The sequence below is a fragment of the Podarcis filfolensis genome (genome assembly GCF_964270895.1).
Source record: "Podarcis filfolensis genome assembly, chromosome: 12".
Taxonomy (NCBI): Eukaryota; Metazoa; Chordata; class Lepidosauria; order Squamata; family Lacertidae; genus Podarcis; species Podarcis filfolensis.
In genome coordinates this window covers 48151252-48179153 of record NC_139614.1, presented here as the reverse complement: position 1 = coordinate 48179153, position 27902 = coordinate 48151252, and the positions used below count along the sequence as shown (strand labels likewise).

Below are 27902 nucleotides of genomic sequence, written 5' to 3'. Positions count from 1 at the left end.
TCAGTCAGTCATGAGAAGTGCCATTCCACTTTCCCCTTGAGAAATGAATCAGCTGTCCATCCCAGTGGCTGGCCTAAGGCAGCACTGCAGGCCCTAGCCAGAACTAAGTTAATTGCAAATCTGCCAGAGGAGTGAACCAGGCAGAGCTGATGTTAATGGCTTCTCGGCAGCATAAAGCAATGGAGCTAATGAGGAAGAGAATGGAACTTCCATTTCCCCCATCGCAAAAATTGTACCTGGAGACAGGCTTTGTAGAAATATAACTGATTCAAGTGATATAAATTACAATTAATCGTGTAATCCAGTTTAGGAGGCTGGCAGAGAGTTTTTCCTTTCACTCTGCAACTTGCGGAAGGAAAACAGCCATCTGTTTCATTTATTTAGCAGACATACTGCAGGACGTGAGACTCCTTGTTCAAGGGCTCCCTGAACAGATTAGTCCCCCCGTAGTTTATTTTGCACCAAGCGTAAAATGTCATTCAGTAAAGTACAAAATTTCTCTTGTGGCTTATATAACGCCTGTGCAGTTCTGGGGTTTGAGAAAAGGTGCGTTAACAGTGCACACGATTATCGGTATAGCAGCCCAAGATACTGTTTGAGTAGCCAGAATTCACTTATTAATTAAAACCATTTATATACCGCCTTCCATGTGAACATCACAAGACAGTGTGCAAGAATACATTAAGATAAACAAATTACCGTAGTCCTTCAGGTCAAAACAGTTGTATTAAGTAAACAGAGTATTAAGTTAACAAATACAGGATAGCTCAGTCGGTAGAGCATGAGAATCTTAATCTCAGGGTCATGGGTTTGAGTCCCACACTGGGCAAAAGATTCCTGCATTGCAGGAGGTTGGACTAGATGACCCCCGTGGTCCCTTCCAATGCTACATATATGATTCTACTTTTGCCAGCATTGAAATGCCATCAATGTCGGCAGCTGCCGTAATTCAGATGGAAGATGAATCCAAATAGAATGTTTCAGTGTATAACAGTTCTAACAAGGAAGGCATATACAAAGAGAGGGACAGTTTTGTTCTGAAACAGATGAAGGGAGCTGGAACTATATATCTACCATATTTTTTGCTCTATAGGACGCACCCGACCATAGGACGCACTTTGTTTTAGAGGGGGAGAACAAGAAAAAAAAATTCTCCCCCTCTCTGCTCAGCGCCCCTTCAGCGAAGCGGCAAGAGACACAGAGCCCCTTCCATTTCTCCTCCTGCTTGGCTGAAGGGGCGCTGCACAGCTCTCCCTCTCTGCTGAAGCCAGGAGAGTCTTGCTCTCCCGGCTTCAGCAAAAGGAACCCAAAGCCTTCGGAGCGCAGCGCGAGGTCCCGCTGCGCTCCAAAGGCTTCAGGCAGCTATCCCTGAAGCCTGGAGAGCGAGAGGGGTCGGTGCGCACCGACCCCTCTCGCTCTCCAGGCTTCAGCGAAAGCAATGCAAAGCCTCCGGAGCGCGGAGGGAGCGCTCCCTTTGCACTTCGGAGGCTTCGCATTGCTATCGCTGAAGCCAAGGAGCTTGCATTCTCTCCATAGGACGCACACACATTTCCACTTAATTTTTGGAGGGGGAAAAGTGCGTCCTATAGAGCGAAAAATACGGTATATCTATCTATCTATCTATCTATCTATCTATCTATCTATCTATCTATGCAATAAAATTATGTAGCACAAGAATGTAAGAAACAGCCATAAGACAGCTTTTCTGTTCAAAGAAAATCTATTGTGTATGGATGGCCATCTGTCATGGATGTTTTAGCTGAGATTCTTGCATTGCAGGGGGTTGGGACTAAGTGACCCCCGGGGTCCCTTCCAACTCTGCAATTCTGTGATTCTATGTGTGTGGGAATTGTTGCAACACATTGCCTAAAATTTAGCCACATTGGTATCAAGCAGACCTCTCTAGCGAGGGCATTCCAAAACAAACACCTCCATTCCAGGCCTTCTCTTTGGTCACTGTGAATCTCACCCTAGATCAAGGGTGGGTTACTTGCAACCCTAGGTCCACATAGAGCCATCTAACAAATTTCACACAGGTCGCAAAGTGGGAGGAGAGGGAGAAACTTCTGGTTCTGTGAGCACTTCAGCTAATGGGGCCTCCCGCTGCCGTCGTGCCGCCGGAGCACAATTTCTGTTCTCATCCTGAAGCAAAGTTCTTAACCCGAGTTACTATTTCTGGGTTAGTGGAGTCTGTAACCTGAAGCGTATGTAACCTGAAACGTATGTAACCCGAGGTACCACTGTATCTCATTTTAAGGAAATGATCAGTGAAGCATCACTGGAGTGAATCGCGATTAGGCAGAAGCAGCACTTGGCCAAAGGACCCATGTTCAGCCCGTCTGCTATAATTGACTAAAGGACTGTAGAGCCAGGCCACATCCCTAGTGCAAAACAATCAAAATTATCAACAGGTTGCTTTTATCCTTGCCCTCAGTTCCAATTGAAAACATGACAGTGATGAATCTGCAATAACAACTATTTTGAGTTCACATCAGTCATCCAATGCAGAGGAAACATTTTCCAACCCACTGCCGAGACATTCTCCAATATTATTATGAGTCAGCTGCCCCAAAGCATCTCATTTTCCAGTGGCTAAACCTAGCCTGTTGCAGGTTTTTGCTTTTTGTTTTTAAATGCAGACTCTGTTTTTAAAACAATCTTATGCCTCCTCCTCTCCTCCTGCATCCCAGCTTAGCTGGTGTGGCACTAATGGACAGAGAGCAGTCCCCATTGAGCAGGAGCAGGCAGCAAGAGCAAATATTACTGGACAACTTAGGGAAAGCCACCATTTCATTCCCAGTACACGGCATCATCTGTGGAACGGGGTAATGCACACTTAAAAAAAAATCCAGCAGCTTCATTCTCCATGTGTAGCTGAGTAACAGAACAATCACAACCGTATCTACTTCGAAGTAAGTCATACTGAATTCAGTGGGGCTTACTATCAGGTAAGCGGGCTGAGGACTGCAGTCTAAAACACTAAGCTTTGAATCAGCAAGACCTCTGTCATAAACTCTTAAGGGCTGCTTCAACACTGAGCATTTGTACTTATGGAAGTCACACTTCCTTCACTCTAATTTTCAGAGGCATCTGTAGTGATAAAAGCATCCTCCTCCCATGTTTTCCCTGTTCAGCTTCTTTATTCCGCCAGAGTTCAGAAAATCTGTTCTCTTTACATGATGGAACAGCTATGCAATTTCCTCAGGTGTAGATAAACCATCACACAGTTGTTCTAAGCCACAGAGCCTAGGACTTGCCGACCAGAAGGTCGGCGGTTCGAATCCCCGTGACGGGGTGAGCTCCCGTTGCTCGGTCCCAGCTCCTGCCAACCTAGCAGTTCAAAAGCACGTCAAAGTGCAAGTAGATAAATAGGTACCACTCCGGCGGGAAGGTAAACGGCATTTCCGTGCGCTGCTCTGGTTCGCCAGAAGTGGCTTAGTCATGCTGGCCACATAACCCGGAAGCTGCACACCGGCTCCCTCGGCCAGTAAAGCGAAATGAGCACCGCAACCCCAGAGTCAGTCACGACTGGACCTAATGGTCAGGGGTCCCTTTACCTTTACCTTTACACAGACCAACAGTGGCCTGAAAAGGCCATACTGTAGTATGTTTGGAGGGCAGCAGTCAGTGAGAGAATACTGCACCTTCTTTCCCCACCCCTGCACAGTCTAAGTGATGTCCCCCAATAAACATTTGGACTGGAGAAATGTGAGCTGATCACAACAGAATGCAATTTGGATTCCAGAAGTCTAGATGATGTTGCTACTGCACTTCCTTTTTCAAGCAGAGGAACAATGACCAGACATTGCCTGGAAACAGTCAAGTTGTGCATCCATAGCAGAAGAGGAATGACTGCTAGAAAGAACACAGAGAGAAGAAACACTTTGCTGCATCTGCAGCAGCACAACCGGGTGCCTTCATCTGCCCAGCTGCAACAAAACATCTTTCGCCATATCAGTCTCTACAGCCACAGCAGGCGCTATAACCTTCCTACAGTTTGACTTCACCCCCAAAGGCAAACTCCTCCACTGTCTCCTGAGGCAGATGGATACCAACCATGCTAAATCATCCATGTCTGTAAGTACCCTAAGTAACCTAGCCCATACTGGATCAGGCCAATTCCCCTCTAGCCCAGCATCCTGTTCTCATTTTGGCCAACCGGATGCCTGTGGGAAACCCACAAGCAGGATTCCAACACAAGAGCCACTCTTCCATCTTGTGATTCCCAGCAACTCGTATTTGGAGACCTGCTTCCCCCGACCTCCCATGCCATGTCTCCTTTGGCCTTTAGATAAGCTGCTGCCTCTCAGCCCAGGCCTATATCTGAAGAGGCTACTGATCTACCATACAGGGTTGTTGTAAGAAGACCTGGGAAAGTCTACTCGAGTGCTGCAAGCCAACCTCCCTAACAACGGAGGGAAAAACAGACCACTGTGCAGCTAGAGGAAACATTCACATCATTGCCACCCTGTCCCTCTTATTCCTTGTCTACTTAGTTACTGTGCCTGGTGAAAAATTTATGAAGCCCTAGTCATAAGATGTTTTCAGGCAGACGTACTTAACTGCCAGCTCTTCCTTCACTAACTGCAGCAGCTTTCACACCAGCGTTTATAATGTCAATGGAGAGTTCTATTTAAGCATTTATTGCTGGCTGTGGTCCACCGAGATCCATTAGAGTGTGGAGCAATCTCCCTCAGGGAAGTGGTGGGTAGCCGAGGGCCTCTGAAACCAGACTGGGCAAAATGCTATTTTTAAGGAATCGATGGCAAGACAGACACTGGCCACTGCCCAAGGAGAAGAGCTTGCAGCTGCTCCTAAATCCCCTTTTGTGATATGTTTACCGGGGCGTAAACATATCATGGCTGAGTCACAGAAACTTCTTGGCACAACTTGCTAAATCATGTTTGCCCACCTGAACACTGGAATGCTGGGTCTACAGTACAATGACAGCACACATTCTCCCTTTCCCTCAAGGCACCTAATTTCTTCTCAAGAAGTGCCAGATTCAGGCTAGAGGTACTTTCCTTTCTTGCTGCAGTCTCCATGTGGAATTCTGGGATATGCAGAGGTGGTGGAGAGAGGAAGTGTTTTTGGGGGGCAGGGTTGTACCTAATCCTAGTGTGCATGACCTCTTTCTGACAACACTATTTTCTGTTATTAGAAAGATGTGAGGCATCATTCGGAATGCATGGTGACTGGGAGTTAATTGCCATTTTAATTCTTTTAAGCAGTGAAGAGTTTGCTTGTTTACCTTGCTTCTCCCAAACCCTGTGCCTGAGAATGGACCATATTTGCAGATTACCCAATCTTGGGACTCTGACTTAGTCTGCAGCCTTGGAGGCCCATTGGATGGGTGCACCAGCAGGACTTTAGACACCAGGGACAAATATGACTTGCCTAGAGCCAGCCTTTCTTCAGTTATATGGCTACACACAATATGTCTGAAATCACAAAGTGCTTTTTGTGCCAAGTCATTTCCAGGTGAAGCTTCAAAAGCTTAAGAACGTATGTAATAAATGCATATCAAAGGAAAGCAGGCAATTCACCACCAGGGTCCAGGAGCTGCCGTGAAAGCAAAGACCCAAAAGCTCTCTTACATTTTGTGTTCATCTTTTTAAGTGAGAAAAGGAATGGGCAGTTGCTATAAAAGCAGAGTCACGGCAAAAAGGTCGAGGGAAATGGAAGGATGGAGTCAGGCAAGAGAGGAAGAGACAAGGAGAGGAAAAAAGGAACTATTTCTGAAGGCACAGAAAATGCAAAGGGGAAAAAAAACTATCATCACCCTCTGTATTAAAACCCCCACACAACCCTATCTGGAGCTCTATCAAATCTTAGGTGAAATGATTGGTAGAATGAAGACATTGTTTTCCAATGCACGCACAAGAAACTTTGTTGGGCTAATAGAAGGGGGATGGGAGGGAATGTAAGGTCATCTTACACACCAGCTTTCTGACTTTATGGCTACAGCCAGGACACACTTCCAGGTACAGCTTTTTTCCAGGGCTGGGGGAGCTTTCTCATGTGCACACGATAAATGGCTATTAAAACAGGTGATTACTACAACAGGGCCTTTTGGGTGGTGGCACTACAACTTTGGAGGGCCCTCTGCAAGGAGATGTGAATGGCTCCCTCTCTTCCCATTTTTAGACAGGCAATGCTCTGCTGTTTTAGTAGGCTTTATGCAGTTCCACGTTTATTTAGCGCTGCTTTTAGTTGTGCTGAATTTACTGAAAAACCATACGGCATTGTTAGCTCTGTGTGCCATTCTGCAAGTCTGGCTGCACTCCTGGGTACCTGCCAAGACCTACATCCCCGCAGGAAGTCCAGTTCCATCCCCTGGATCCTTGTAGCTCTGCTGTTCCTTCACTTGGCTATTGCTGCCTGCTCATCAGCTCTCTTTGACCAGATAAATAAAGTACTTAAAAAAAAAAAATCTCAACCACCTTTAATTAAAGTGTTCCAGGGAGATGTACAATAATATTTGCAAGAAAAAGCCTCTGGAACTGGGCATCCTGGCAGATCTGTGCAAACCAGCCACACCATAAAGCTGCAGAGAAAGGAATGAAGAGAACAGTCTCCCTCTCCCTCTCCCCCCCCACACCAGGCAAAAAACAAAACAAAAACAGAAGCAAAAGAAAGCTGCCTCCCCCATTACCTTTACAACCTCTCTGCATTCCACTCACACTTGGCAATCTGACACTAAGGAAGAGTTTAAGTCACCATCCTCCAGCTACTGTTTGAAAGTCAGGCAGTTCAAATAACAAGAAGTCAAAGTACAAATTGTTGTCTTATAGATGTTACTGTGTGTGTGAAGTTGTATGTCTTCCCACTAAACACAGCTGGCCTAACCTTTCGTTGAAGGAATCCAGCTAAACTTAGACTCTTTATCTGGAAAAAGTGCTTTGGACTCCCTACTAGGGACAGATACATAAACAAACACACACTTTCCCATAAAATTAAGCAGCTGCTACTTTGCAACCGGGGATGCAGGTGGTGCTGTGGGTTAAACCACAGAGCCTAGGACTTGCCGATCAGAAGGTCGGCGGTTCGAATCCCTGCAACGGGGTGAGCTCCCGTCACTCCGTCCCAGCTCCTGCCAACCTAGCACTTCGAAAGCACGTCAAAGTGCAAGTAGATAAATAGGTACCACTCCAGCGGGAAGGTAAACGGCGTTTCCGTGCACTGCTCTGGTTCGCCAAGGGCGGCTTAGTCATGCTGGCCACATGACCCGGAAGCTGTACGCCGGCTCCCTCGGCCAATAAAGCGAGATGGGTGCCGCAACCCAGAGTCGGTCACGACTGGACCTAATGGTCAGGGGTCCCTTTACCTCTACTTTACTTTGCAACCAGGAGGTTTGCAAGACAGCATTAAAATTTCCTTAAGGCAGGGCAAGTCTCTCATCAGGTTCTGCCTTAGTCACTCTGCCCAAGCTTTATCTACTCCAGATGTGCCAGACAACAGATCAGCATTAGGGAAGGAGTAGGCAGGGGCTGCCAGAGCTACTATGCCACTTTAAAGCTAGAAGCCTCTGGGTGCAACCCTTACCCCAATTGCAAGGATGTCTGTACCAGCTCAGATTTAACAAGCAACTCTGTCTGCCAGGTTGTTGCATTAAATATATATACGGTATATATTGGCTCTGTTCCTGTGCCTTTAACAACAACAACATACAGAAAAGCTGCAAGTAAACCTGCTCCCAGCACTCAGCTTCCACCTGCTTCATTTCTGCTGTTAAAGGCACAGAAATGTAGAATCATAGTGGGAAGGGACCCCAAGGGTCATCTAGACCAACCCCCTGCAATGCAGGAACCTCAGCTAAAGCATCCAATGCAAATGGCCACCCAATATCTGCTTAGAAACCTCCAAGGAAGGAGAATCCACCACCTTTCGTGAGAGTCTGTTCCACCGCTGAACAGCTCTTACCGTCAGAAAGTTTTTCTGAACGTTTAGTTGGAATCTCCTTTCTTGCAACTTTAAGCCATTGGTTCGAGTCCTACCCTCCAGAGCAGGAGTAAACAAGCATGCTTCCTCCTCCATGTGACAGCCCTTAAGATATCTGAAGATACAGTGGTACCTCGGGTTAAGTACTTAATTCGTTCCGGAGGTCTGTACTTAACCTGAAACTGTTCTTAACCTGAAGCACCACTTTAGCTATTGGAGCCTCCTGCTGCCGCCGCGCTGCCGGAGCACGATTTCTGTTCTCATCCTGAAGCAAAGTTCTTAACCTGAGGTAATATTTCTGGATTAGCGGAATCTGTAACATGAAGCGTATGTAACCTGAAGCGTATGTAACCCGAGGTACCACTGTACAAAGAGACAGAAGCATTTCAGTTTCTGTGGAACTACAGGCAACGACCATTTTACACGGGGCTTACATTCCAAGGCACTGTGGGTTTAAGTGAAATCACGTATATTGGGGAAGCCCATAGAAAAAGCCCGTGAACACCCTCTGTAAACCCCAGAAAAACCCTTTAGAAAACCAGCAGCACTTACCAGATGCCAAACTCCACCACAGTTGTTCCCTCCATACCTCCTTTCTCAATCTCCAACTCTCCACAGGCCTCAATGGTTGGTGCAAGGGCTTTTGGGGTTGTACTTGCAAAAGCTCGTGGGATTGCTAGGTGCTGTTTTCACACCGTTTTTGCCCTTTCCACACTTTTTAAGGGCCACTGTTGCCCTTTTCCCGGTCACTTCTGGGTTCGCGGCAATGCGCGTGTGCACGACCACACACAAATTGAATGTGTGTAAAATGGTCATTGCCTGTACTTATAGCAATGGGAAATAAAGTATAAAAATTAGAAAGCATAAAGTACGTCCAGCTAGTTAAGGTGTGTGAAATCTCAGCTGGGAGGCTTTGGGTCAAATAAATTAAATTTGCCTTTCTGGGCTGTGACCAGGGGTTCACTTTTTACCTTTACATCATCTGATGCTGAGGTAGCTTCTGTTTCCAGTGTCCCCCCCATTTCTGAAATCTTCCTCTTCTCCCATCAACAGATATAGGGAGCTAATGTCAGGTAAACAATACAAGCCACAGCTGCTAAGCATTTTGCTTTACGGGTGGATTTAAAGGCAGAGGAGGAAATCTTCAGGTTGCAACCTGAGCATGTAGACAGCAGATGTGTTATTCCCTGTCAGAAGAGCTGAAGTCCTAACACAGAAAGGCTGCAAAGGATATGTGATGCAAGGCTTATAAATCATGGTTTCTCCGCCACTGTCAGACTTGCCGGCTATCTTATGCAGCCACGCTCCAGAAAATAGGAAGAGTTATTGAGCCAATGAAAGATGTGATAAGTACAGTACACAGTCAGGGGCAAGCTATCCATCTCACAGTCATCTCAGTTTCCTGTGTCTAAGCCACCTTTTTTTAAAAAAAAAAAAACAAAATTAATTTTGTTCTGGTGGACGGTCTCAGATGTAAATATGGATGCTAAAAGAATACAACCAAGGATCCTCTTTCCATACCATGATGGTTTTCTCAAACAAGCTCCCAGCAAACTTTCCTGCTGCTGTAAAGAAAGTTTGGGGGGTCAAATGGGATATTGTTCACAGGAAAATTATTCCTGCACCTGTACCTTTAACAGGAGTGACATGCAGAGAAATTTAGCAGGTGAATGTTTTTACCCACCATTTATCTCCACGGTGGAAAAAGGTTTCTGCGCATTAGGTTGCCATCAGAAGCACAGAAGCAGGGCAGTTAAAAAAGGAGGGGAGGAGAAATGTTGGTGATACTAGAGGTTAAGAGATAATACTATTTCAATCTGCAGAGTCCCTTGCACCAAATATAAGTATTAGTAAATACATCAATATTGCTAAAATATCCTAGGACTCACTGGCTCTCGAAGACACATCTTCTAAGTCAAGCATTTCCCTGAACCTGAGCTTTCTGATCTAATTGTTTTAATTGTTCTTTTAACTGTTTTAATTGTTATGTTTCTTCACAGGCTTGTTTTATCGTATATATTAAATACAGATGTTTTTATGTTTCGATGGAATTGCTTTATTCTGTATTTCAACTATGTGTGGATATTGAATACTTGATTTTATACTTGTAAACTGCATTGAAACTATTTTGGTATGCAAGCATTATATAACTAAATACACAGTGCCGACATTAATCAAAAGCAAAGGGTTATGTCGCAATCGTCAGATTTGAATAATGACATATTAAAAGTAGTTTCAGAAAAGCGGACTCACAGGAGACACCAAGAGATGAGCGGTATGCAAAAGCAGAATGTAGGACTGGAGACTATTTAGTGCAAAACAACCGTTGCGAGTTGGAGTAAACAGAAACCAAGTAATTAAGGTTAGAACAAGATTGCAGGGTAGAAATTTAGATGTAAAGGAGAAAAATATGGAAGCAGCATGAGATTTTTAGGAAGAGATCATGGTGATAGAAAGCACCTGCCATTCCTATGGTTAGGAATATGCCACCCCAATCTCAGCACAATGTGAGATTCCAGGCACTTACCCAGGGTTTGTGTTTCCTTCGGGAAAAGGGATAGCGGAGACTGTAGTGTCTTTATAATATATGGTTTATTTACACGCATATATACAGCCTGACCCTATGGTGGAGAGGTTCTCAGCATTAACAGCCCAAGAGGATATTGTTTCTGTAATAGCCACAGCCTTGAATTTGAACAGAAATCAAGCATGCCTCCATCTCTCTGGCTTCTGCCTGCTTCTTTCCAGCTTCTAGCTGACATCATTCCCATGTCTCTGATCTCAACTCTGCCTCTGTCCTTCTAGCTTCCCACGAAATGAAGGATGGGTCTCTACCCATTTGCCATCTTGCACACAGCCCCTTTCTTTGTTCTCCTTAATGGCCCATCACCCAGGCTATCACCTCACCAGGAAGCTAGCTAGCCTGGCTATTAAAAATTAGAAGGGGGTCCAGACATTAGGCTCACCCCTTCCCAAACTCATAACAATACTAACTGACCCCAGATATAGGGAGATGGCAAACCAAATGATAGAAAATATTTTGGGTAATAGGAATGGCATAAGTAGGAAAGAGCAATTGGGAAGGCTTGCTGTGGGGAAGGATCTTCTCACCCTAGACTAGGTGTGCACATAAAAAATGGCACACAGCTTTCAAGCTGCATATGGGTTACTTAGTGCTTGGGGATGGACAGGTTTCTTGTAAAGGATGCTGAATTTGGTAGACCTTAATCTGATCCACCCAGGCACTTCTTATGCTCTTAAGAAAGAACACATACATATTTAGGATCACTTAGCACAGATTAGTTATGCCTCAGCTACACTAACTACTTTTTTTGGTACATTTAATGCACCTTGGTGGAAAATTCTAGCTTTACAAAAAGTAGACTACAGAAGATTGGTCAGCCCATCTCTTACCTTGAAAGATACCACCCCTTGCTATTGTCTCCCCATCTCTTTCTCACCAAGTTTTAGTACTTAACTTAGGTGTCCTATTTTGTGTTATTGTCCTGTTGGCATGCCCTGGGACAAATGCTGACGTAACACCTTAAGACAGAAGGGAGACCTCCGAGTATTCATATTATATGGCTGTTCTGATCCAAGGCAAGTTTGATCATTGTGACTAAGTTTATGGGTTTTTTTAAAAAAACTTAGCTGCTTTGTACTTGTTGAGGAAACACTGGGTATAAATCAACGCAGGGCTAGAAAGTCAAAAAGGGGACGCGGGTGGTGCTGTGGGTTAAACCACAGAGCCTAGGACTTGCCGATCAGAAGGTCGGCGGTTCGAATCCCTGCGACAGGGTGAGCTCCCGTTGCTCAGTCCCAGCTCCTGCCAACCTAGCAGTTCGAAAGCATGTCAACGTGTAGGTAGATAAATAGGTACTGCTCCGGCGGGAAGGTAAACGGCATTTCTGTGTGCTGCTCTGGTTCGCCAGAAGCGGCTTAGTCATGCTGGCCACATGACCCGGAAGCTGTACGCCGGCTCCCTTGGCCAATAAAGCGGGATGAGCGCCGCAACCCCAGAGTCGTCCGCAACTGGACCTAATGGTCAGGGGTCCCTTTACCTTTACCTTTAGAAAGTCAAAGGTCTGACATAAGGTTTTCACATGGCCAGAGGTGGAGGTTGATCACATCTGGAAAAACTTTCTGGCAGCAAGAGCTGTTTGACAGTGGAACCGTCTCCCTCAGGTTGTTGTGGACTCTCCTTCCATTGAGTTTAGAGATTGGATGGCCATCTGTCAAGGATGCTTTAGCTGAGGTTCCTGCATTGCAGGGGGTTGGACTAGATGACCTTTGGGGTCTCTTCCAACCCTACAATTCTCTGTTGTTATCTGAAATAAATCCTCCATGTTTGATTGCCATATTGTGTGGACCGTACTTAGATCAGCAACTCATGTCAAAGGTGAATGGTTTGAAGAACTCACGTTCACTCAGAAAGGCTGATGGAAGAATAATCTATCAACTGAATCACCAAGCTATATTTCATACATCCAATCCCCAAATGAGTAATTTCTTCCTCCTATGAAAGTTGCCAGTTGACTTTCACACTCAGAGGCTCTGCAGTGGCCATTCAGGAGAGTTTCCCCACCAAAGTCAACTACTATTTCATACTGGCATGTAAGCAAAGTATACAGTGACCTGATGTGATTGATGTTAGAATGAGCTGAGGTCAAAGTATTAGTTTAGTCATCAGTGGCTTCTTGCCAGCCACATCTAACAGCAGGTCTCACAGCAGCACATATCAGCTACCTTTGCTCTAGTTCCCATTAGTCATCTCTTTACGTAAATTCCGTAAATTTACAGGTGCTTAATACAGCTGTCAGACTGCAAGCCAGATCGATGCTAACCCTTTAAATTCCCAAGTTAAGTGGGAGATTCTGCAACCCATTTTTCCTCTGGCCCTTACAAACACACCACACACACACACACACTTACTCAGTCACTCTACTGTAGCAGGTGGAAGGTTTGGCTGTCTTCACATTTTTCTCTGAAAATTGCAGGCTTTAAATGTTTGTTACTTCTAAGCTTCAGCAAAAGTATATTGGCTATGGGTGAGGTTTTATATCTGAATTTAGAATTTTATAAAGTAAAACACAGTGTATTGCTTACCCCTGAGAAAATACAGCTATTGATACTATAAACAAGACTGATGGGTGTTCACAGCTAGAATCCTATACAGGATTAAGCAGAATAAGCAGGTTTGAGGAAGGAACCCAAGTAATCAAAATAGCTTTATCTTCCAACAGAAAACTGCATCCTACAAATTAAACACTGTATCCTATTGAAGACAATGGTGCCAATAATTAGTTGCTATTTGTAATGCCTGATGGCTAACTACTCAGTGTGCAAGTTAAAATTTAGGCACACCTTCTGAAAAATTCCCAGGCAAACCTGCAGAGATTTGCAGTCTAAAAGCCTTTGCTAAGAATCGAGAAGCCATTGGTTCAAACCCCACCTCTGCCTTGGACTCATTAGGAGGCCTCAGAAAAGGCATCAGCCCCCGTCCTCACCCCAACTGAAATATAGTGATAACTGTAAGACTTAAGTATCTTGCAGAATTAATTATTATTAATAATAATAATAATAATAATAATAATAATAATAATAATAATTTATTTATAGCCCGCCCATCTGGCTGGGCTTCCCCAGCCACTCTGGGCGGCTTCCAACAGAACACTAAAATACAATAACCTATTAAACATTAAAAGCTTCCCTAAACAGGGCTGCCTTCAGATGTCTTCTAAAAGTTTGGTAGTTATTTTTCTCTTTGACATCTGGTGGGAGGGCGTTCCACAGGGTGGGTGCCACTACCAAGAAGACCCTCTGCCTGGTTCCCTGTAACTTGGCTTCTCGCAGTGAGGGAACTGCCAGAAGGCCCTCGGCGCTGGACCTCAGTGTCCAGACAGAACGATGGGGGTGGAGATGCTCCTTCAGGTATACTGGACCAATTATATCAAAAGGATTATAAGAAGATAATCCATGTTATGCACTTGGACACTTAGAAGCACCCTGTTAATCCTAAAATGCACACAGGACTTTGCATGTCTTACAGAGAAATGAAACAGTCCATACTTACGGCTTTTGAGGTAGCGCACGGGGTGGAGGTGGGAGGTTTGGCCACACTTTGTCCAGGAGGAAGGCTCGGTCTCTGGCCTGTATCTGGGGGGGAAGAGGACGTGTGAATCCGTGTTTCTAGCCTCTCTGGTTCATGTTTGTAGGATTCAAGCGGAAATGTTGGCTGCTTGATCACTTGTGTCGGGGTCGAGGGAGAGGAGGAAAGACCAGAGGCTATAAACAAAACAAAACAAAAAAGATGCAGATCATTAAATATTGGGTGAGCAATGGCTTAAGCCATGCAAAGGCTTCGATCCAATATTTTCATCACAACACTGCAACACCGAACAGAAATCTTGTCCTTCTATTTACGAAGTACGGATCTTCCTTCCATTGCCATAAAATGCCTTTTTTAATCTATAAAGTAGCTGCTGTGAAGAGTGTGTTGATCTCAAGCAAGCACAACCAGCCAGATGTGGCTGCGGAGGAGATACCATCCCATTCCTCGGTGTCACCATTGAAGAAAATTCATTGCTGACAGCCATGTAGAGCAATCTGTGAAGAAAACAGGGGTGAAAGCAAGAGTAGAGATGCTTGTGCCTTCCTGTTTTCTAGGGATTTCTCCTCCCCACATGTACACAGACACACCAGGGACTGTTCAAAGGGCGGGGGGAACTAATGATATGCCAACTCCCTTGGCTTGAATCACTACTGGCTCACATAAATCGAATACTTCAGGTGGGGAGATCACATTCTTTGAAAGCTCCAGGTACCCAGCAATGTTTTGCTTTCTCACAGTCTCCTGGGAACAGTAGTGTGGTAGGGATAGAGTTTCAGAGCAAGGCATCTCAGCTTAATGCACTCAGGTATTGCAAGGTCAGAAAATTTGTACTGTGAGCCTGCTATTTCTAAAAACCCTAGAAAAAACAACAACCCCAAAACGAAAAGGCAGAGAGCAGTGCAGCAGAAAGCAGGCAGGTTCAGCTGAGCGAAGGCAGTTCTTTTGTGGAAATGTATAAAACTGATTGTAAGAGATTATTTTCCCAGTAGTGATGTATGGAAGTGAGAGCTGGACCATAAAGAAGGCTGATCGCTGAAGAATTGATGCGTTTGAATTATGGTGCTGGAGGAGACTCTTGAGAGTCCCATGGACTGCAAGAAGATCAAACCTATCCATTCTGAAGGAAATCAGCCCTGAGTGCTCACTGGAAGGACAGATCCTGAAGCTGAGGCTCCAAGACTTTGGCCACCTAACGAGAAGAGCAGACTCCCTGGAAAAGACCCTGATGTTGGGAAAGATGGAGGGCACAAGGAGAAGGGGACAGAGGACGAGATGGTTGGATAGCGTTCTCGAAGCTACCAGCATGAGTTTGACTAAACTGCGGGAGGCAGTGGAAGACAGGAGTGCCTGGCGTGCTCTGGTCCATGGGGTCACGAAGAGTCAGACACGACTAAACAACTAAACAACAACAACAAGAGATGATACTGCTTAGCTTAGCCACTTTCAATGTCTGATGGAGCCAGATGGGAAGGGAAGGGCAGAGTTAGAAATGCCGCAAGAGACTCCCACCCGCTTTATTAGGAATCTGGAACTGGACAGACTGTTAATTTCAACATCTTTGGTCCATCAGAGCCAAGTGGCTGTTACAGGATTTCTTACAGAAAATGTATGTGGTATGATGACTTTCCATAGAAAGCACCGCTAGAGGAAATGGAGGAGGGAGAGTTGGTGGATACAATTAACAAAGGTCTCTAGAGCAGCAGCCTTCTCCAACTTGGTGCCCTCAAGATGTCTTGGCTTACAACCATCAGTCCCAGCCAGAATGTCCGATGGTCAGGGATGATGGGAGTTGTAGTCTGAAGAGAACCAGGCTAAGGAAGGCTCCTGTGCAGAGGATTTGTACCAATCCCATTATTCCAACACAATCCGTCTTCTGTTGGTCGAAAGTATCATGAAAGTCAACTGTACAGCAGTTTCCGTTGATTTTAAAGACCATATCTTGGCAACCTGAAATTGACTTTTGTTTGAAGAGGCATTTGTGTTGTGTAAAATTAAACAAAACACACACACAGTAGCTGTTAAGGTACTGTTCAGAACCAGGAAACTGTTAATGCATGCCCTCCTCAGCAGTTCTGTTATCTCAGGTGTTGCTATGAGAAAGTGAACACTTCCAAGCAGCAAAGAAATTGAACTAAAGATTTAAAGGCTGTTAATGAATGGAGAGACAGTAAATAAACAAGAATGCTGAAAAGATGGTTGTTTGCTCTCTCCTATAAGGATTCCCAATTGTGACATGTTATAAAAAAAAGAAAAACCTTCTGGATATACTCTTAAAAAGGTAAAGGTAAAGGGACCCCTGACCATTAGGTCCAGTCGTGACCGACTCTGGAGTTGCGGCGCTCACCTCGCTTTACTGGCTGAGGGAGCCGGCGTACAGCTTCCGGGTCATGTGGCCAGCCTGACTAAGCCGCTTCTGGCAAACCAGAGCAGCGCACGGAAACACCGTTTACCTTCCCGCCGGAGTGGTACCTATTTATCTACTTGCACTTTGACATGCTTTCGAAGTGCTAGGTTGGCAGGAGCAGGGACCGAGCAACGGGAGCTCACCCCGTCACGGGGATTCGAACCGCCGACCTTGCTGAAGTCCTAGGCTCTGTGGTTTAACCCACAGCGCCACCCTTATGCCGCTGTTATTAGGATGCACATTTGTATTTCTAAACACATGATGTTGCTTTATGCAGGGTATGATCATTGACTCACTTAACCCAATACTGAATGCTCTGATCAGCAGCTGCTCTCTGGCATTATTTTGTAACAGGCTTGGATTGTTTTTCATTTTGTGTGAGTCACCTTGGGAGAGTTTTTAAGGACCAACAGGTGGATACTGAAGTTATTATAAAGGAACATCATGAAACATCTCAGCAGAGGGTCTTTCCTACCCTTCTACCTAAAATAATATTTAACTAGCTCTGCTATAGATAAACCACAGGAGCTTTTATGTGTATAGCATTTCCCCCACTACTGCTCTGTAGCCCCACATTCCATCACAGTTTAAAAATATTATATTACATTTCACTTATGGAGGTCTGCTATATGAGACCAGGAAAGTGACAAGAGGAAGAAGAGATGAAAAAAGCCAGCTAAATTAGCACATGGAACAGGAAAGAGGAAGAGGAGACAGATGGTCAAGAGAACAGACATGGTGAACACAAGAGAATACATTTGTGGGAGATTGTGGGGGTCGTTGTTAAGAAGCAGAGAGGGAGCGTGCAGTTCGGATCTTGCGCGAGAGCTGGGATAAGAAGGAAAGGGAAAGAGTCTGTGGGTAATCTGTTTGTTTGGAGATACAGTCGTCCCTTGGATCTCAAACGCCTTGCAAGTTGAACATTTTGGCTCCCGAACACCGCAAAGCTTGCAGTCTATGTCCTGACAGATTCTAAGCTAGAGAACATTCATATTCTCAAGAATCCCCCTACATCCTTCTGCTGTGCCTGATGCTGTCTTGTCTCTTAGAAAATGAAATGCTAACTAACAGATGACTATAGAAAGAACATTGTTTCTTCTAGCTAGAATAGCAATGATAATATTTAATGCCCTTTTCTATATGTTTGAAAAGACCTTGCCTCAGTCTCCTGGTCAAGATATCAGACAACAATACTCCTTTGCAGTCAGACACGATATCAGTGCACTGTTTCAGACCACGATACAAACTAAGGATTAATCAGACTTGCCATTTCCCATCAGACTACATGGGAGTCAAGCTTTCTAGGTTGTGAGAAAAGTTAATGAACTGTGCAATCCTATAAATGTCTACACAGATCTAAGCTACTGAGTTCAGTGGGATTTACTCTGAGGAAACCGTGAACAGGATTGAAATCTGAACTCTCTTCCCCAATGCTTCATTTCTTCCAAGTTCAGTGCATTAAAGGTAAAGGTAAAGGACCCCTGACAGTTAAGTCCAGTCGCGAATGACTCTGGGGTTGCAGCGCTCATCTCGCTTTACTGACTGAGGGAGTCTGCATTTGTCCACAGACAGATTTCCGGGTCATGTGGCCAGCATGACTAAGCAGCTTCTGGAGAAACCAGAGCAGCGCATGGAAACGCCTTTACCTTCCTGCCAGAGCAGTACCTATTTATCTACTTGCACTAGGTTGGCAGGAGCTGGGACTGAGCAACAGGAGCTCACCCCATCGCGGGGATAATGTTTTTACAGGCAGGTAAGTGTTTTCAGAGTGCTTGAAGTTTTGGTGGAAACTGCAAATGATGAAAATGACATTCCATTCAAAGGAAATATGATTTACTGCATTACAGCTCCTTAATGCGACTGCTGAGATGCATCTATCACAAAAGCTAATGGGCTAACATGTCGGCTGAAGAGAGGTCCAATAGTAACAGGCTGTGCCAAAACACTAATAATCAGACACACAGGAGCCAAGCCACACAGTTAGCAACGTCATAGACATGCCAAAAAAATAAATAAAAGGATGCAGTAAATGGTCAGCAAATGAGGTTTCTTCAGGAACACTACAGAGCTGTGTATAAGATAGTCTTCATATAGTTTCTCTCCACTTTCACTCTCCCTGTCCCACTCAAATGTGTGAATGGACAGGGAGTATGTCAGGGCTGAACCAAGGATAGTGGTCTCAAGTGAGCCAGGAGCTAGGAACCAGGAACTGTGGGAAAAGCCAATAATCAGAACTGAAGAGTAAGTCTCTACGCAAAGGACGAACCACAAGGTGAGGTCAACGAGCAAGTCAGAAGTCTGGATCAAAGAATAACCAAGGATACAATACCACACCAGAGTTCAGGAAAACCTTGTTGCTTGAGCAACAAGCCCTACACCCATCTCTATCACTAGTGGCCTCACGGGCTAGGGGTGTGGGGTTTGAAGGAGGGCTGAGGCACGGGCAGAAAGGGTTAGACCTCCTTGTCCACCCATACGCCAGCCTCAATTACAGAAGCGTGCTGGTTTTAAAATGGATGATTTGTAATTTAATTTGGATTATCGATTGGCCAGGATTGCACACAGAAGTCGAGCAGTTTTGCACCCACACAGGTAGGCCCATGCAATGTGTCTTCCAACAAGGCTTTGGGGTTCAGCCTTTCCCCTTGCTTTTGATTTGTGCATCAATATTGCTGCAAGTCCAAATCTGCCGTTAATCACTCTTCTATTTCCCCATCAGCTTAGGCTTTCCTTTTCTGGCACTGCTCAGGATCTGACATGCAAAGCCCTTTCTCCCCGGGCTAAATATTTTCCATACCTTTTAAGCATTTGCTTACCATTTTTGTGCCAGCATTTCAAATGCGCAGTTATTCCATGTGCACTGTGTAAGGGCATGGGGCAAAGGACTCTCTTTCCCTGCAACCCATCCGTAAAGGTTTGCACTCTTCCACTAGCAGTGAAAACTGAGGTGCAGGCAAGCTATGGCTGGTGAATGTTAAGTAGAGTCAGTTGCTTGTAGCAAAACTGAGCAGGGCCTGCTATTTCTCCATTAGGCTGATTCATTGCAAAGAATACCAGGCATTTAAGGCAATTGCTGCAAACTTCACGTGATAACAGTTGTCTGCAGTTGCTTAATGGCTGTGAAGGCACATACAAAGCAGCAGGTGAAGAGTGTGTTGATGATTTGTAATGAAAGCTCTCTGGAGATGGGAAGCCACATAAGGAAGCAAGCAGCTAGGCAGTACAACCCCTACTGCAACTGGGAAATGTTGTATTTCCCTTTAAAAGATATAACGCAGGGGGAGATACAGAATCTCCTGGCTCATTCTTCCACTTTGTTGTTGTTGTTTAGTTGTTTAGTCGTGTCTGACTATTCGTGACCCCATGGACCAGAGCACGCCAGGCCCTCCTGTCTTCCACTGCCTCCCGCAGTTTGGTTAAACTCATGCTGGTAGCTTTGAGAACACTGTCCAACCATCTCGTCCTCTGTCATCCCCTTCTCCTTGTGCCCTCCATCTTTCCCAACATCAGGGTCTTTTCCAGGGAGTCTTCTCTTCTCATGAGGTGGCCAAAGTCTTGGAGCCTCAGCTTCAGGATCTGTCCTTCCAGTGAGCACTCAGGGCTGATTTCCTTAAGAATGGATAGGTTTGATCTTCTTGCAGTCCATGGGACTCTCAAGAGTCTCCTCCAGCACCATAATTCAAAAGCATCTTCCACTACTCCCCCAATAAATGCATATATTGAACGACGCATGAATATGACTGGCCCTATCATATCTACACCAGCCCCAACAGATGGGAGGAATCTCAATTGCTATGCCATTCCAAAGCTGTTGTTGGCACCCATCTGTCTCGGGAGACAACAGTAGAGTGCACTTTCAGGGGTAACGTCAAACTGTTGGAGAGTTACAGCGCCTGCTGTGGCTGTAGAGACCGATATTGGAGAGATGTTTTGTTGCAGCTGGGGCAGGTGAAGGCATCTGGTTGTGCTGCTGCAGATGCACCATGGCGTTTCTTCTCTCTGCGCTCCTCCCAGCGGTCATTCCTCTCTGGTCACTGCTATGGATGCACAACCTGACTGCCTGTCTGCAGGCCCTGCGGTCGTCTGCAAGCGATTCCCACAGGGCAGAGTTGACATTGCCAGCCTTCATGTCACATTTGGAGACATCTTTGTAACACAGAGCTGGGCTTTCGACAGGCCTAATGCCTGATGCAACACACTTTTGTCTTGGCATGAGGATGTGCCATGTTGAACAGAGACCCCTGTCACTCCTTGAAGTACACACCATACACCAGGGCACTGTTATCATTATTACCTTGTGAACTGTAAATATTTTAATCAGTCAGGGACATAAGCACTCTGACCCTGCACAGAACTGAGCTGTATAAAATCTTAGGCAAGTCATCTCTGTCCCCCACAACCCTCACCCCAATCTATAATATTTATTTATACTGAAATGCATAGGCTGCTTTTTGTACACAGAGGGCCCTTAAAAAAAGAAAACAATGACAAACACAATAAAAAGAAAATGGAGATTTGAGTTCTGGTTGTCAACAAATTTGGTTCTCTGCTATTGTGATGTTTGGGTTTTTGATAATAGCTTTATATTTTTGTTTTTGTGTGTGTGGATTTGGTATATTTTAGTATATTGCTATGCATCTTGGCAGGAACCTTTGGAAGAACACAAATTTAGTCAATCAATTAATATGAACAAATGTCAAATAATATCCATAAAAAGATCTGAGCAACAGAACAAAGCAGCAAAAGGGGCAGCAAAGATGTCGGCTTCACTAACTAGGACAACTAACCAATACCGAGTGCCCATTGCAATAAGGCAATTCTCACCAGGCCTCTGGAGACCAGCAGGATGAATCTCCTAGTGGAGAGAGTTCTACAGTTTGGAAGCTGCAATCCTTATGGACCTGTCCTGCGCTCCCAGCGTGGTGTAGTGGTTAAGAGAGGTAGACTGTGCGTCTCCGCTCCTCCACATGCAGCTGCTGGGTGACCTTGGGCTAGTCACACTTCTTTGAAGTCTCTCAGCCCCACTCACCTCACAGAGTGTTTGTTGTGGGGGAGGAAGGGAAAGGAGAATGTTAGCTGCTTTGAGACTCCTTAGGGTAGTGATAAAGCGGGATATCAAATCCAAACTCTTCTTCTTCTTCTTCTCCTCCCACCAGTTGAGACACAGAGCAGCGCCTCTTCCAAAGACCAAAATGGGAAGGTGGGGTCATGTGGAAGCAAGTACTCCTTCTGGACCAGGGTGAGGAGGGCAGGGGATGGTATTGCTAATAATACGGGGATCATAATTTACCTGACAATACTGTGGTAAGAATGACTAATATAAAGGCCTTGAATGCTTAGAAGGCATAAATTCAAAGTGTTATTGTTGTTGCAATTAACGCAGCATTCAAGAAATCTTTCAAGATGGTGAACTCGGAACGTTTGCAAGCTGCCCCTGCCCTAGGTAGCATATTTTCCTGCTGATCGGAAGGACCATTCTTCTTCAGCTTATTATTCAAACACATTAGCCAACAAAAAACAGCGAACACATTCAAGTAGTCCTTGAGCGAATACATCCTTGGCCCCTGCTAACGAAACAACAAGCGCTAAGACAACACAGCCCTGAAATGCTGACCTCCGACCCTGTCACTTACGCCATGAGTCTGTTGCAATGCCTAGGCACCCTGGGCTTTATTTACTTAGCACATCACCTGGTTTCTCATTCTCTTACAGAATACTTCACATTCCTCAATGGTGAGGCTTTAAAGGAACAAGGTTCTGGGCCCAGTCTGCACCCATGCAAGTGTGATTGCCATTAACCTGGCTGTACTACCAGTGACATTAGTTACACTCAAACCCATGCACACTTTGTGCAAAATGTAATATATACAAATTCTGGAGCCCAAATTCTGTGATGAGAAATGCTTGATTATTTGCCCCTTACAAACCTCACAAATTAGGTAAAGCTTCGGGAGTTTCTCCTCTACAGCTTTATTTACTTTGATTCTTTCTAACAACCACCACAACCACGAATCATGTAATTTGCAGGCAAAAGAAATGTCTTCATATTCAAACAATCCATAATTAACATGATAATTTGTTGCCATAAGATGTGGTGGTACACAACTAAGTTTTACTCAAAATAGACCTAACAGGTGTTACCTTGAGTTGAAGAAAGAGCCCTCTAATTATTTGGGTTTCTTCCCCCTTAATTGTGTGAATCCAGTGAGAATAGGTTCCTGTCTCCAAATAAGATGCTAATAAACTTGGCCAACTACAACCAGGTCCTACACATGTTAACTCCAAAATAAATACCACTGTCCTGAGTTACTTACTCCCAAGTAACCATGCACAAATTTGCAGGGAAGCGGGTTGTGTTATATAGTGAAATGAGAAAAATATTCCACATTCTAGATCTTGGTGTGCTAAATCCCTCTGAAATCACTGAGGATTTGCAAAATAGCCTACATATTATGCATGTCATCGAGAACATGGAATGCCAACGCATGTAAAACCATTGTGCTATATGATTGGCATGCATGCTGGATATTTCTAAAAATGGGGGGTGGGGGGAACCATGCCAACACCAACAGCTGAGTTAGGGTATTTCTTGGAGTAGGCCAACCTCAGAGCAACTATGAATTTGTTTGTCTGTTTGTTAATATTTCTAAGATGCTCCAAAAGTAGCTTATGAAATAAACAAGGTAACATCAAAACACAGTAATAAAATATCACATACAGACATAAGACCCAAATATTAAATGGGCAGTCTGAGAGATCAAGGAGCAGGTTATAGTGTGTACTGAAGCCAGCTTTACTTACTACCCTAAATTCAAAGGACAAAGCATAGGTTCTCTCTCTCTCTATCTCCCCCCCTTTCATTATGGTGAATGGTGGGTTGGGTGTCTGTTTTTTTTTTTGTGTGTTTTTTTTTGAGAGACCTTGTATGGAACCACTGGGGATTGCAGTGAGTCTTGATGGACTCTACATATATATAGATAACACGGTGGCACATTGCATCTCCCGAAGGGAGACTTGCTAGTGAAGGCTGACCCTCCCACAATCAGAAGAGGATTCTTCTAATTCGTCACTCCACTTTTCCCCAGAAGAGTGTATGGCAACCATTCATTTAATGGGGAGAAGTGGGGGGGGGGTAAAGGCATGTCCTGGAAACCTACTGGGGTGAGATTTAAACTTCTTCCTCCCCTGCCCCAGTTTTTCCCAGGGATCCAAGCCCTTAAGAATCAAGCCCACCCTGGTCTGAACAGCTCTCGTCTCTGTGAAGAGGTCATAACACAGGGACAGAGTAGATGTATTGATCTGATGCAGTGTAAGGCAGCTACCTACCTACCTTCATCCAGTATCCCCATCCTAGGTTTTGTTTCTCGGCCACACTCGAATGTGCAATAATTTTTGGAACTGATTAGATATCGCTGACCATTTCTCAGACTTTGATTGCTCAGGGCTTTAGTCCTCATGGGATCCCACTGGCAGTGATAAGAGCCAAAGGTCATTTGAACAAAGGGATGTCAGATTGAACCTTCATAAAGAACAACTCTCTGAAAGGGTGATGTCTGTTCAGGACCATCCAATGGCTCTGCTAAATATGGTGCTGTGAATGGCTACCAGGAAAACAGCCTTCTTGGCTGCAGCACCCCATTTCTGCAATGCCCTTTCCAGGGAGGCTCGCCCGGCACCAACATTGCTATTTTGTGTGTGTGTCCAGCACAGAGCTTTCAAAATTTTAATTTCTTGGGTTCTTTTGTTTTAAGCACTTTAATTTTGGAATAGCACCTGGTTTTATGCTGCATTATTGTCTGTTATTTTTTATTATTTTGTATTTGATGGAGAAACTGTGTAGGCTGCCCAAATAAATTCTTATCTGAAAGGTGGGATATAAATCTCTGTTAACAAAATAACAATGAAGTAATGTGCTTGGGAGTAAGACCAATTAAACTCGGTGGGACCTTATTTCAAATAAACCATAGAATCACAGAATCATAGAGTTGGAAGAGACCACAAGGGCCATCAAGTCCAACCCCCTGCCAAGCAGGAAACACCATCACTCCTGACATATGGTTGTCAAGCCTCTGCTTAAAGACCTCCAAAGAAGGAGACTCCACCACACTCCTTGGCAGCAAATTCCACTGTCGAACAGCTCTTACTGTCAGGAAGTTCTTCCTAATGTTTAGGTGGAATCTTCTTTCTTGTAGTTTGGATCCATTGCTCCGTGTCCGCTTCTCTGGAGCAGCAGAAAACAACCTTTCTCCCTCCTCTATGTGACATCCTTTTATATATTTGAACATGGCTATCATATCACCCCTTAACCTGCTCTTCTCCAGGCTAAACATGCCCAGCTCCCTTAGCCGTTCCTCATAAGGCATCGTTTCCAGGCCTTTGACCATTTTAGTTGCCCTCCTCTGGACACGTTCCAGTTTGTCAGTGTCCTTCTTGAACTGTGGTGCCCAGAACTGGACACATAGAATCAGGCATAGAACCTGCATAGAATCAGGCTATTAAAATTATTCAGCTTTGGCAGGCTTGTGCAAAACCTCTGGACAAAGCAATACGGTATGTCTAGAAAGCTGACTCCCAACCTGGGAATACAACTTGCTTTTATGCTCTGGGCTGCAGGGGTTGAACATGAAAATGCTAGTGCCTCTCAGAGGGCAAGCCATTGTGATAATAAAGCCTTGGTTTGTCATTCCTTCTCCTTTATGAGACTGGATTTTTTCAGCATATAGGCATTGCATCCTTGCCAGGAGAACAATTAATCCCCCCCCCCAAAAGTAACCTACACCATTTAAAATTCAAAATGCATCCGAGTGCAGCCTCGTCCCATGGGGAGACAGCAGGGGTGTGAGGTGGGGAAAGAGAGCTCCAGACTTTCAGTCCTGCTCATCATCATTCTTATCCTGCTAACGTGGGAAATTAATCTCTTTATTAATGTATGTCGCAGTGTGGTTCCTTGGACACCTGCCAAAGCCCTCCTGGAGGAATGAGTGATGACTGCTTAGCTCCTGTTTGACAGAAAATAAACTGCTTGTGCCTCGCTTATGATTCCTTACTGTACTTGGTGAAATAAATTTGCGCCGGTTATAGCAAAAGATCACATCTGCAGCTTGCACGTTTGAGCAATTTGCTCTCAGAAGCTGATCTCACCGCTGCCCACTCACCTACCTCCCATTGAAATGGATGCCCTCTCTGCACAACGACCCTCTCTGTCATCTCTTGCTTTTCCCCACCCCTACAACCTGGTAATCGTACAGACAGGCATTGCACTTCTTACAAAAGGGATCTTGGTATCTCAGCCATTCACACTTCCTTGCATTTGGACTTCCTTTCTTTTTTTGCAGTGGAGTTAAAACTATTTGTTGCGCCACTCCTGCCGCAACCAGGCTAGTTTCCCTTGAAAGCCCCTTTAAAAGAAATTCTACTACTCCTCTGCTATTGGCTGCTTGCAGGGAGGCTGAGCGGGCAATTGTCTCTGGCTCTAGTTCCACTTGCCAGCGTACGTGTTTGCCCTTGAGGCTGAGAACACTCGGATGAAACGCACCACAAGGCGGCTTTCCGAGTCTTGCTCTGAGGAGGCCGGCAGCTGTTGGTTCCTCTCAACACTCCTCTTGCACACAGCGGGAAGCGGCTGGCCAGAGACAAGACGGGCTGGCCTGTCAGCAGCGTCCGATCCAACTCACGCCTGCACTTCCCACAGGATTTGTGAAGCAGCATTCTTCACAAGAAAACTCTTCCTTTCCTAATTCAGAGGCTTAGACCCCCAGCTGGTCTCACCACCACCACTTCTTTGCCTCCCTACCCAAAAGCACTCTCTTCTAATGTAAGAATGTAAGAGGCCCCTGCTGAAGGAGATCAAAGGCTGATATAGTTGAGCATCTTGCTCCCCACAATGCCCTGGTTCCAAAGCCCAACAGCCACCCAGAGACAGAGGCTGAGGGTCAAACAGAGAAAGCTTTGGAACTAAGCCCCACCACTGAACCTGAGGCATCCAAGCCTGAGGCCATCGGCTGTCTGCACGCCCCAGGAATGACGGCCCCCAATCCCATTCCACCAAGGAGCTGGTATATTTCCCCAATGTACTCAGCTGAGCTAGCAGGGCAACAGAGACAGCAGGCACAGCATGAGCTCCTGGTGAGATGATGGTCTGTGGGCTTGCAACCAGAGAGTTGCCCCTTTATTAGATGGAGCATGAGAGGTGCAGCAAGGCTCAGAGAGGACTCAGTGTGCCTTGGAACAAGTAGCCTGCTTTCACGGCTCTGTCCAGGGTCCTGAAACCACTGGTTTCTACCACTGGTTTCCTTTGTTTTCAGGAATCCTCCTCTTGAATGAGCGGTGCAAGTCTTCTCCTTTTGCCCCAGATTCGCACACTCCTGACCCAACCGAAGGTTCTCTCTTACCAGGGTGGGATATTGAGATGCCTCAGGTAAGTACACAAGCAGTAGCACCTTTCACTGTTTCTTGCCACTGAACATGGAAGATCCACTTAGCTATTATGACTAGTAGCCATGGGTTACTATGCCTCATGGATTCCCCCGCACGTGAATTTGTCCAATCTGATCTAAGCCTGTGGCCATAATCTCATTTTGTGGCAGCAGATTCCACAAAATGCTTATGTACTGCTTCCTTCCTTTTGTCTCCCCTGAGTCTGGTGCCAATCAAGATCAACAAAGGCTCTAGCACTATGAGATGGGGAAAACAACTTATCTCTGTCTACTCTGCTCACGCTGTGGGCTTATTCTCCCCAATGGTGCCTTTCAGACTGTCGCCAAATTCTTCCCAACAACTTACTCAATAAAATCATCTCTGCTTTGGTCTCTATTTTGGCCCCCGCTTCCCTCAGAAATATACTCATATATTCTAGTGTGGCTTCAAGCATCATGTTTGTACAATTCTGTTGGTAGTTATCTGTCAGGGAGCCAGTGAGCAATAAATCTCATAGAGTAAGTGAAGTTAACTCATTACGGGCAGTGACCATTTTAGGCGTGTCCACCAACACGTGGGCCCTTTTGGACCCTGAAGAGGGAGGAATGGGGGTGTAACAGGGTGGGGCAGGCTTATGCACACTCCGCTGATGCATTGGGGGGTTGACAAACGGAACCCCCATGCAAAATGGTCGCTGCCTGTAGTAGAAGGAACAAGGCCTGATCAGGAGCACCAGGTCTAATGAGCACAGCAACTCTTCTTGGTATGTCTTACTGTTAGTTTCTGTTTGTACCACTGTGCAGTTGCTTGGAGTCACAAGACTCTGTTTACATTCCAGAGATTCCATACTGTTGGAAGTCTCACGGAAAACAAGAGACGGATGTGATGTTTACTGGTTTCCTGTTCCTTTGTTTTTCCAGTTGCTCTCTGCTTTCACAGAGAGAGGATGTTACTTTTCTGTCTGTGTAGTTATGAATAAAACTCTTTGGCGAAGTAGCTCATAACCTTCTCGTCCTTCCCTGCGTGCTG

General features: G+C 45.2%; 1 protein-coding gene across 1 annotated transcript in view; it reads right to left on the bottom strand.

Moving 5' to 3' along the window:
* Positions 1-27902, bottom strand: part of PRKAG2 (protein kinase AMP-activated non-catalytic subunit gamma 2) — a 199744-nt gene that overhangs the window by 43089 nt on the left and 128753 nt on the right. The window contains 2 exon segments of the mRNA XM_083580108.1: positions 14015-14048; positions 14051-14226. Coding sequence (XP_083436234.1) covers positions 14015-14048; positions 14051-14226 — 210 coding nt within the window.